The 12,607-nt window shown below is 39.4% G+C and overlaps 1 protein-coding gene across 2 annotated transcripts in view; it reads left to right on the forward strand.

Moving 5' to 3' along the window:
- The window catches only part of mtcl2 (microtubule crosslinking factor 2), an 86,972-nt gene that overhangs the window by 5,178 nt on the left and 69,187 nt on the right, over positions 1-12,607 (forward strand). For both annotated transcript variants that reach the window (XM_013277643.3, XM_013277644.3), the window contains exons 2-3: positions 1,113-1,214; positions 1,498-1,620. In XM_013277643.3, coding sequence (XP_013133097.2) covers positions 1,113-1,214; positions 1,498-1,620 — 225 coding nt within the window. The remainder of the gene's footprint in view (positions 1-1,112; positions 1,215-1,497; positions 1,621-12,607) is intronic.

Genomic DNA, 12,607 nt, shown 5'->3' on the forward strand with positions numbered 1-12,607 from the left:
CTGCTCACTGTTCGTCTTGCTTTTCATGTTGTGCACATAGTAAACATACAGACACACAAAAATACACATGCACACACACCCGCACAGCTTGTTGTTGCTGCACTTGGAGCTCTGCAGAAGCTGACCCACATTCTCTACTGTAGTAAGTCATGACAGCACTACTATTACTACAGCTGCTCATACTCATTTTGCTCATTATGCTAACACATCACCCACACAAACACGTTCATACTTACAGGCAGGGATTTTTGCCAGCACACGTTCATTTAACAGTTCTGTAAGCACATCGTCGTGCTTTGCCATAAAACAGAGTGACCTAGACTTTTCTTTTTTTTATGGGGTGTGATACTTGATTTCATTGGAAACACAGACAGAGCTGCACCTTAAATATGATTCACAAGTGTGATGCAATCCATGCTGTCAGGCTGAAATGAATAATTCATTTGCATGTGTCTAAAACGGGGGTAGATAAAAACACTGGTTTAAATGAAACATTTATACTGGTCTGTAGTATTTGTGAGTTGTATTTTAGCGCAGTCCCACACTATTCAAATGCTCTGCTTAGATGTTGAATTTTCTCAATGCAAAGATGCCACATCCTGGAGTTTGCTCCAAGGTGTGCTAATAGCTATACCCTGACCTTTGGCCTCCTTAGCACTACCTTCTGGGTGAGGCTAAAAAGAAGAGTACAGTCATATTATGTTACTCGGTCCTTAACATGCAGTTCTCTATTTTGCATGGCCCCTCTTATCTGATGTAAGAAAATATTACACAGCAGCTCATTTTAAGAGGACACTGATTGTTATGCAATTATGAGGGTGATAAAGAAGAAGATGTAGTCAGACATGGCGGCAAGAGGTGATTGATGGACTACATTACAATCTTGGAAAGTTTAATGGAGTGATTTTCTGATGACAGTGATGATTGCCTTGCATTTATGACAAAAACCCTGTGTGTGCATATAATGCTGTCGGCTCTTTACAGCCACTTAGAGCCTGATGATCAGTCTGAAGTCTTTACACCTTCTCCACAGGTTGACATTGGAGGAGTACTTAGCCATGTGTAAAAATAACAGGCGCACTTATATACTCTCTCCTTTTCAATGTCCCAAGGATGAGATGGAGGAATTGAGATCTGAGATGCTGGAGATGAGGGACATGTACATGGAGGAAGACGTTTACCAGTTGCAGGAACTGCGGCAACAGCTGGAGCAGGTATGTGGTTACAAAGACAGACTGGTTTAATGAGCCTGACTTATCGCAGATCTTGCAAAAATGACCTTGTGAAGAAAGAATTCCACTTATTTTACATCTGAAAAGCAAATTTGGGCTCCAAAAATAAATGCAACAAATGCCCTTTCCTGCCGTTTTATGTTTTCTGCATTTCTTCTACATGCACATGACTGTTGCAAGGAACAGTGCAGTGAAGCAAAGTGCTAGATATGGATTAGACAGCTGATGCATAACATGATCTGCTGACATTGCCTCTGTTCCTCAGGCAAACAAGACCTGCCGCATCCTGCAGTACCGGCTGAGGAAGGCAGAACGACGCTCTATCCGCGTGGCCCAAACAGGACAAGTGGATGGAGAACTGATACGAACACTGGAGCAAGATGTAAAAGTAAGTGTTCTGAGCTGGAGATTAAAAGATGTGCGGACTCAAATGAAGTTGGTCTCAAAATAGAGTCAAGTGGAACATCGTTAGCTGTCTTGTCTTTAATCCCAGCCTCTACTCTGAGGTACTCAATAATAAAAACCCAGCTGTCAGGTTTAATTAGCCAACGAGTTAATTAAACTTCTTCTACCATCTTTGATCTCATGAAGTAAAATATACAGAGGTTCAGGCATTACACGCGCGACCTCTGGGCAATCACTTTCAATCAATCTTGGAGAATCCAGCTTGCTGCGATTTGCCATAGACTTGGTTCTCATCTTCAAAGCAACTGATTATAAGTTCACTGCACACGGGTGCATAATTTTTGCTATGCAACGGTCTTCAATCACTATTTTTGTGACATAAGAGAAGATATGTTTGGATACAGTAATGCTTTCTGATGATGTGTCTGTATATGGAGGTTCCTTTGACCTAGTTTTTGTCACACTCTGAAAGTCACAAAACTACATCGAGGTCGAGCTTTTGTTTTTGAAGAATTTCCTTCCTTTTCCTATTAAAGGACTATTTGTAATAACCCACTTATACAGGCAATTAATTTGATCAGTCAGGAAACCCCCACCAATGATAAAATTGATACATTTTAGACAAAATAAATGTGTCTATGTGCACAATCTGTTTTGGTAGGGCCTTGCAGGAGCTGTACAGGAACACAGTGAGTTTAGGGCAAAGCCTTCGCTTGTGTGTTTTGTCACACTGACCCTGGACTACCGTTACTCTGTGTGAAATTTATAGCATTCCTCCAACATTTTCCACGTGAAGGACGACACAATGAGGGCTTTTTATCCTCTAAGAGAGAGGGAGCGTGCAAGAGAGTGAGACCGTGGAATCACTCTCGAAGGGCTTCCCGCCCGCTGCTGCTGTCTGTCTCTTAGCTGCTGTCTCACCATCTGGTTGTTTTGGAAGGAAGGAGGGAAGTGAGGACGGAAAGAGGGAGGGATGAGTGTACATCCTGTGACTAAAAGGGAAGGGGGTGGTTGGTCAATGTTTGAAAATTCAAATTGGCCAATGAGAAAACAACTCAAAGGCAGAAGGGAGTCCCTGTTTGAATTTAGTGGCGAGTTGTCATGTTTAGAAAATGAGAGGGGAGTGATGGCAGGGATGATGCATGGAAAGACTAAAGCTTGAGGGAAAAAATGAGCTAAATCTGCATCTGTTGATTGCATCAGCAAAGGGTATCGTTAACACAGAAAGCTGAAAAAAATCACACTGCTGGGAGACAAGTCTGCCCTCTCTGTGTCTCTCCCTCACAACACATGGCTGATTGTGCCTTGTTGCCGACAGGGCCAGAGACTCAGATGCCAGGTCAAGTTACAACATACTGTTCTGCATGTGTGTTCGTGTGTGTGTGTGTGTGTGTTTGCATGCATTAAGCCCTTGCTAAGCTTCTCTTTCTCTAGTGTGTATCAGCCACTCCTCTGTTTATTCTGGTAGCTTCATTATTCGTATTTTAAAAACATACACTCTACCTACCCCTATGACTCCACTGTGATTCAGCTGTACTGGAAAACTTTAATCTTCACTTTGCTTTAATAGGAGTCAAAAAAAAATTGACGTTGTTTAAAGGTTTTCAGTGTTGCAGATTTAAAAGCTCTGAATTTCTGACACAGAACATAAAAGTTTCATTATAAAAACAAGCGAAATTGTTTGGAGACTCTCCAACTTTGCCATTAACTAAGTCATAGAAACCAAAATCATCCAACTGTCTGTAATGTTCCATTTGTTGTACAACTAAATATTAGCACTGTTGCATTTTTGTGCACATTTTATTAACCCTAAAGTTATGACATCAGATGTGTGAAAATAATCAAAGGACATTTTTTTAATAGGAAAATGTTCATAAGTTTGAGTGGAATGTTGTCTCAAAAATGAATGCACAGTTAATTAAGCAGTAAGATGTACAAATCATCCCCCAGTTCATCCCCACAGTAAAAGTAAAAGTACGGCGCAATGTACCGTTTTAAAATGAAGCAGTTTTCTGTATTCATTTTTTAAGGATTTTTTCCCATATTTTTTAACCACACTGAATTTGACCATTTACTCTGTTTAAAAATCTATAATTTACTGGCATAAAATTACTTGGATAGTTTCCTTTTTTAAAATGAAATCTTTTTTAGTGCCCTTACAATGGTTCATCATAAGGGGATGCATCATAAATTTTTACACAAAGTCTACCAGTGTAGCAGTGGTCTGCTGGCGTCAGTGTTCTTATCCCTTAATAGGCATGAAGTCCAGAAGGCCAGACTCAAAAAAAGCCCAGTGTTTTCATTTGTACACAGAAGTGCATTAAGTAGTAGCTCTATACTGCCCCTTTCATAGTGCAATGTAACATAAAGCTATCAGTTTAGATTGAGTGGCTGTTGCTCCATCGGATCAACTACTGATCCAAGTAGAGGGTGGTAAGTCCCTGAGGCTTTGCAAGACGGTCATAAAATAACTATTAAACATTCACCGATCCACCTTTTAAATTACTCAACTAAAATCAAATAATAGAAGAAAAAAGGTCCACTTTGGTTTTCACTCCTTATATGTATGTTTCGTTTTGACAGTGGGTTAAAAATACATGTTCTTTGCATTTACAGTAGCCCTCACAAATGCTTGGTGCAATGCCAAACAGCTATCATGCATGACAGTCATACTGATTATCTTAAACAAGAGTAAACATGAGTGAAAATCTCAGGGCATCTTCTTCTTCTTGTTCCGGAGAAATGTGCAAACCTATTGTATAAAACACTTTGTTGAGCTATGGTTCTTGTGGTCGACGCGCCCCAGTGTTTTGGCACTTCAGGGTCCAACTTGACCTTGATTTGCCGAGCAGCTCTGCCCTGAGCTGCTTTGCAAAAGTAATTGGCTTAACTACTGTTGATGCATTAGATTCAATGACTCACTCGCATGCAAGTGGAAACAAATCAGCAAAAGTACTCCAACAATTTTGGTCACACATTTGGATCCCTCCTCTCTGCCTTTCCTTACTCTGCCTCTTTCAGTCTATTCTCAAGGCCTTTAGTTGTCCTTTAGGGAGAGCACGTGGGCTGAAAGTCAGATGGAAAAAAGACAGAATGACAAGTGAAAGAAATGGTGAACTAGAAAGAGTGTGTCTTCACGCTAATGTGTTTGTCATGTGAATACTTTCTGACACAAACATGTCCTTATGTACATCATGTGCTCTTATTTGTGCCCATTTAGAAATCTTGCGGGTGTCTGCTTGCATGTGACTGCCTGTGTTTATATGTGTGTTTGTAAGGGTTCAGTGGGTCTACAGCCATCAGACTCTGTAGAAGAGTTCCTGACATCATTTCCTGTCCTACTCACACACTACTCTCATTCCCACAGGCAACAGACATCTGGACACACACAGAGGAAATAGTTGTTAGGATTCTCATGATGTTAGCTCATTGGTACTTCACATTTCCAGAAAAAAAGTCAGTTATTCACTTGTCTTAAGGGTGTGAATGTATCTGACTGTATCTCAAGTAAATCTTTTTAAGATGATTTTCACCTGAAAACAAGTAATATTTTAAAAGGATATAGTTTTAAAAGGTAAAACTTTTAAGGTGAACTTACCTTTTTCAGAAGATGAGTGGATTCCCTTTGTGAGAGAGATTTACAAGGTGTTTAGCATAGCTTAGCATTGGGCCTGGGCCTTGAACGCTTCATTTAAGTTGCCCAAATAAGGAGACACCCCTGCCCTCTGCAGCAGTGAGTGTAAATCAGGACAGCTTTACGGTGCTTTGTACAATATTTATGCTACATATGGTACTTGTGTGCAGTCTGAGCTCCTGGTAATGTCAACACGATATATAAAGTAGACCATAATAACTTGACAAATATTTATGAATTCTTTTTCTCTTTTTTCTCTGTTTTGTCATTTAGTTCAGTTCATTTTTTCCATTATATACTTCCTTTTAACCCTCTCTGTACTACACAGTAGATGTGTGTGTGCGTGCGTGTTAGGGTGCTTCCTGTAGATGTTCTTATAAATGCATTGTCACTTGGTCAAGAGTCATCCTGCCTCTCACTCATTCACGCATGAACATCATACAGACTTCCAGCTGAGAGGAACCATATTTTTTTTAAAATATACTCAACTAACCACAAGCTATAACCTCAATGCATCTTGAACAGTTAAGGACTAGACAAGATGTCGTCACTCTGAAAGCCTTACACTAGTTCTCACAAAAAGACAGCCATCCAAACACACATGCGCACTATCATCAAAAGCAGCAGCGTACATTTATCTTATATCTTATGTGCATTGTGTGTGTGTTTGTGTGTGTGTGTGTACGCTTGCGATAAAAACTTCTAAAGTGGGATCTGGTTTTTTTTTAAACTTTTTTTATTGTGCTCATAATACTGCATGAGTTCCAGTAAGAATGTTCCTCTTGTGTTGCTCTCTCTCACATACACACACACACAAACACACACATACTGTAGGAAGTTGCTGTTTCCATGCGTGTGTCACGCTTTACATTTCAGGAAGTGAACAGTAATATGCTTATGTAGAATTATTTCTGGATGTTACAGAGTCCAGCAGAAGTGCTTATAGCAACAGGCCGTGCCCTGTGAAGAACTACAGCAGCTTCAGTCCTACCCCTGCTGAGCAGATACCTGTTTGTATGCTTGCATTAATGAAAACATGGTTAAAAATGATTGCTGGTGATACTGGAGGCGAGATCACACATTCCCAGCATGCCAGCGACTGTGAGAATTCATCACATTTCACCACCTCTCTCCCTCCTTGTGTCTCTCTCTCTCACCCTCCTTTCTAAGATAGATGGATCACAGCCTGCACAGCTGTCACAACACTGTCTGTTTCTCTTCTTCTTTCACACATAATGGTTTATATATAGACACGAAGCAGACTACTTGTGACGTAACGCCCTCTAAGTGGGTACTGAAGGGCCAGAATGTTGGACGACTGTGGAAAAGGTCAGCATCGTTAACAGTAAACATCAAGACCAGGGCTTACCTCTGTGTCACCCACCGTCTCCATCAAAATCAGGCAGTTCACTTGAGCAGACTTAAATAAAATGTGTTCCCCTCACCTTTACCTTGAATTATATTTGACGTCGAATAAAAACAAATGATAGAGTCATATGGGATTTTTTCTTTCCTCCATACTGTGATAAGTTATCATTATCATGGTTGTGTTTTGAAGGCTGTAAATGATAACAGGACTCATGCGAAATGATGCAACATTAGGCTTTTGGAAGCAATAGTGAAGATATCCACTTTGGAACACAGAAGGCCTAGAAATATAAATAACTTTGTCCTTTTAGATTGTCGGAGAACTGAAATAGTTTTTGTCTTCCACTCTGTAATTCAATTCAAACTCATATTCAGATTTCAAATTTCAGTTCTAATTTATTTATATAGCACCAAATCACAATAACAGTCATCTCAAAGCTCTTTATATCATAAGATAAGATCCTACATTAATACACACACATATATATATATCTTTGCTATCAGAAGATAACATCCCTCCCTCTTTATTTCCCTCTTAGGCAGATTTTTTCTCCTTACATCAGCTTGCTGAAAAAAGTCCTTCCTTGTCTTAGACGTGCTGACCATTTCAGTTCACCTTTTCAACATTTTAGTTCAACATTCACAGCCGGCTTCTGACTAGGATTCCATAACCCCCAATTCTTCATTTTGTGCTTCTCCATGGTAGATTTGCTAGATCGCTGAGGATCATTATCCTGCTGTAACGCTCATTTCTGGTCTATATTCAACTTTCAAAGTAATGACCTCATATGATCTTTAAACACTGGGACTGACTGAAGACTGGTCATTCCCTAGACAGCATGCCATCATGTTTACATTTATTAATAGCCCCTGTTTCCTGTTCTCACAGGATCAAATGTATGTTTATCCAGCTATGTCAAAAAAGCAAATTTCCATTGACTATACTGCAGTTATTTGCGTGGCTTTTTATTGTATCATATTATGTGTCAAATAAAAAATCCAACTGTTTAATTACTGCATGCAAACATTCGAAACGGGTTACCTGAAATATAATTACAAGCAAGCAGCGGTGTTTTAGCTTTTCAAAAACACTCCTTGTTTATATGTGCTGCTACAAGCTTATTCAGCATTACTCTCCTCCAAGATAAACTGATGGGTTCAGCTTAACAGTAGGCAGTCAATAATTCTACAGAGAGCCACTCTTTGTAAGCATATTTCAGAGCTCATTAAAAAAAACAATGCGCTCAACTCCAAGGGTGAGTGTTACAGGATTTACAGTTTCACTAGAGTCATCGCTCCCCGACACGAATCTGCAGCGATTTCTAAATTGGTAAATGGAAGGCTGAACTGCTGCAGAGTGCTGATGTAAATAAAACTACAGACTGAACAATTGTTACTGTCATATTTTTACATTAGCGGAAATGGTTATGTTCCTATTTGATTTGACAACAGAATGGCTATAACGCTGCAGTGGAGGCAGACAAAGCGAGTGAAGTGGCATTCAGAAATGGAACTGTGGATCCCACACGTGTTCAGCACTTAAAATTTCAATGCTGGAAAACAATGGACAAATTCAAAGTGGTTTAGTAACTGTGAGTGATTTCAAAGACCATCAGGACTGACTGAACCTCTCGGTCGCTAACTGAACCACGATATTAGCACGAGTCTAATTTTAATTTCTGTATGCTTTGAGGTAGAACAGCTGTAGATCAGAGGTCAGTACTCAGTCATTTTTCTTGGAAAATTGGGTGGTGTAACACATGGAAATCCTATTTCTTAAAGAATTCCTGAGCTACGTGTGCGCTATAGCAGAGTACATTATCATCCATTCAGTTCAGGTGATTTCTTACTAGCTAGCATAAAATCAAGAACGAGCTTGCCTAGGGACCCTTTTCCGTTAAGCTCTGGAATTTTAGTCAGAGTAGGTTTCAAGAAAATGTTTGGTGATAGGCTAAATGTATAGCTTGTAGCAATGTTGGAAAAGTTTGTTTTTAGCTGCTGAGCAATTCAAATATAGCATGCCAACCTGCTAGCACATAAACTAAGGATTTTAGTGGAAGAAACGGGTGAAGACATTTTCCTTAAGCTGTTATTTCTCATTGTCATTGCCAATAACTGCCTCTTTCACTTCAGTTCTGGTTAACAGCTACCAAATGCAAGCGCACCACTTTAAACCAACTCCAGATCTTTTAGTTGTTTAATTGATCAGGTAAAAATTAAAGCACTTGCCGGGCAAGTGCTTAGTTAATTTTGTACCTCTAAACCAGGGGACAGGACATAGGAATTGCTATAATTCCTAAACAGTTAATGCAATGCTTTTGCTAAGTCCCTGAATTAAAGCTAAAAGACTACATTTCAGTGACATCTTGTTTGTTTGATTTAAACGCAGTGGTGTTGTACAGAGACAAAGTTACAAAAAAGAAAACCTCACACAATAAGAGATATGCGGAAGAGCACAGCAGGAAGCAGGACCCAGGACAGGCATGGGCTGTGATGCATCAGATTATCATAACCTGCACAATTCTCAGATGAGTGAAAAGTGCTGCAACCACAAACAACACACAGACTTTACATTACTGAACTGGCATGTAAAAGATCATTTTGTTATCTGCACTGGGCATTTGCATTATCACAAGCACTTCTGGGCTGCAGTGCATGAGTTAAAAAAAGAAACACATTGAATAAAAGGGTTTGTTCATGAGTTGAGGTAAAGACATAAATTATATTTTCTTTATCTGTAAACATATTTTTACACTATTTCTGTAAATGATTAACTGACATGTAATTTGTCGTAATGCCTTTTCTCACCCTTAACCAACACAGATAAGTACAGTATGCTCAACTTCTGCCTTAACATAAACCCATTGTTAACCTGTGTAGACTGATCTAATTTTTTTAAACCGCTCTTTCAAGAAGTGAGTGCCAAATATTTTTTTTTTGTATGCTTTGTACCTCATAAGGATAAGAACAAGTGCATGCAAATACACACACGGCCACGTAAACACACACAAGCGGCTGCACGTAAAACCCCTCTGATAAGATCTACAGGGATAAAGTCGTCGTTAAAGAGAGATGTCCGTTATGGAAAGAAAGCAGCTGTGTGTGTGTTTGTGGAGAAACAAGACTCCAGTTGTTAAGCGCAATCAAACACAAATAACCGCACAGTGTGCATGAAAAAAAAAGTGATTGGGTGACTAACTGCCACTTGTAGAATGATGTGACTGTTTCCCCCCCGCGGCCTGATTTTCACCCTTTTCTGTAGGTTTAATGCTTTTCTTCCACACCTCCCTGTCACACGCTCGCTCCTTCATTCTCTAACACATGCACACATGTATATACACACACACACATGCGCAGACACACATCTTCTCAGTCAGCTCGGTGACACCCTGACTGAATTCTAATTACATCCTATGGCTCTGTTGCTGGGTAAAACCACAGCTTCAATGGCGTTAAATTCCTTCACGTTTTCCTTTAACATAGAAGAACAGTGCAGCATTTACTGGGAGTCAAAAGGCTGACGAAGGAGTGTTAATGAAGGGGACAATATAGAAGTGAGGGTAGGAGGAGGAGGAACAAAGGAAGGAGGAGATGGATACGCCATAAATCTGCATAGGGGGAGAGTCAATAAAAGTTATCTTTTATTGATGAGGTTTCTTTTCCACATGTAACAGGAACTCATCGCAATTAAGCACAAAGTAGTAATCAATCAATTTTTCAGTCCATGAAATAGAGAACATTCATTCAACACGTGCTAAGAACTCTTTTGTCCTGTAGTATGTAATTTTCTGCCTGGGGGGGCTAAGAGGCGGAGCAACCAAATGTCACTTGCTTTGTATTACCCCTCAGAGCAAAACGCTTTCATTGCACCATACGTCTCAGAGCTCGTCTGCCATTCAGTCGTTGTGGGAGGGACTTCTTGCTAATTATCCCGTTTAATTTAACTCCTGTTTATTTAGTTTACTTCACCTTTGCTATTAACTCTTTCATGATTACATGAAATCATTTTTTTTCCAGCCATGTCTCAAAGGAATCCTAAAACAGCTTAAACCTAAAGAACTTTGTGGGGTTTGTGCACACAGTGAGAAACTTTGGGGCTTTATTGTTTTTGCTCTAGCTCAGGGATGTCAAGTTTTTTACTCTGGGCTCATTTTACAAAACAGAGATTTCTGTGATAGATATTGAAAAAACATCTGCCATTTAATGTTTATCTATTACTTAATTACACTGATGTAGTATGTGGCGCCATGGGAGAGGTTTGCATGGGTAGGAAAAGTTGTAAAACATCTGAAAATATAGATAAAAGTCCAGATTTTTTGCCCTCCTTCACATTTTCTGAAGCAGGGCTGATTCTGGTCTCAGGCCTTATGTTTGACACCCCTACTCTAACTAATCAACTAATCAACTCCAAGTCTAACGGTCAGACGTTGCAGTCCACGGTATGCGTGTACAAACACTAGGACATGTTATATATAAATATAGACAGACGCAATACTTTTGTTAACGCCCTTGAATTAAAGAGTTTGCATTTCAGTCACATCTTGATTGACTGTTGCAGCAGTCACAATGATGATGTATGGAAGCAAAACTAGAAAAACTGTGTCAGTGTACAAATATTCCTGGATCCAGCTGTACAGTATACTGTTTACTAAATGTTCAACAGCTAACTGGTTAGCTTTAATTGGTACATGTTTTTTTTAACCAGCCCAACATACAAGGCGACTGAAAGTGATCAGATAGACAAACAGCAACAAAATAATATTTTCATGGTAATAACTGTTGTCTAAAATAAGTCTCCTCATATAATAATAAGATGAGATGCCTGAATAAAGTTCAGAAATAAACTTACAATAAAGACTTAAAATGAGTTGAATACCACTGGAACTATTAGAAACTACACACACACACACACACACACACACACACACACACACACTAAAGCATGAATTGGAGCATGGTGGAGCTGAGAGAGCATTTGGATAGAGTGAGAGTGGGCAGTACAGAGGGGCATTGTGCATCCTGGCACCGATTCAAACTCATCCACAAAGACACAGACGTACAAAAACACACATTCAGATGTACAATTACAAACTGTGTTCAAGAGAGTCGTTTCAAACAAGCAGCGAGACGCACTGTACCAGTGATGCTCAAACGGACACCTGATACACACACACACACACACACAAACACACACACACTTACAAAGTACACAAGCAGACAGTCCGTTACATGCAATTATAAACTCTAACAGGAGTATTGTTAAAACCACATAAATCCACTCTGACTAATAGTGGTTCCACTGGTCCTGCAGCTTCTATTCAGATATGCACTATTTACACTACAAACAAAAAAACACCTCTATATTTTAAAACTCACACCTGCCTGTCTCACAGCTGAATTTTAAATACAACGAGTTCATTGATAACAAATTATTGAAGCCTGCACCAGTTAACTGCTAAAATGAAAAGTGGACAGTATAAACTGTTAAACCATTGGAGACAAAAACCCCTCATCCCACTAGATTAAATCAGTATGGAGGTTAATGGGGTTTAAGTGCATTTTTGAACTACTGAGTGATGATTGAACAGATTTTTCCCCCGAAACACTAGATGAAGTCTTTTACTTAGTTCCCAATGGGAACCATTAAACTTTAATTTGATCAAATGTAATGCAGCCTCTTAAAATAAAAGCCCTCATATTTAGTTTGAATTGAGCAAAAAGCAATCAGTTTGAAGGTAAAATTGATATTTATTAAAGCAAATCACCCCTTTTCTCTGCACAAGCTCATTTTTTTCTGTGTTTGTCTTCTTTTATAACCAGCGATGACTGATTGAATGCGATACAGCGATCTGTCCAGTGGAATAGTTTTTGCTCTTCTTATCGGGGCTTCAGCTCATTAACCTCTGGTAATTTTCACTGCTAGACAATTGACAAAGCTCCATACTGAAAGCCATAATTGGGATTTGAC

This window comes from Oreochromis niloticus, linkage group LG20 (assembly GCF_001858045.2).
Source record: "Oreochromis niloticus isolate F11D_XX linkage group LG20, O_niloticus_UMD_NMBU, whole genome shotgun sequence".
Taxonomy (NCBI): domain Eukaryota; kingdom Metazoa; phylum Chordata; class Actinopteri; order Cichliformes; family Cichlidae; genus Oreochromis; species Oreochromis niloticus.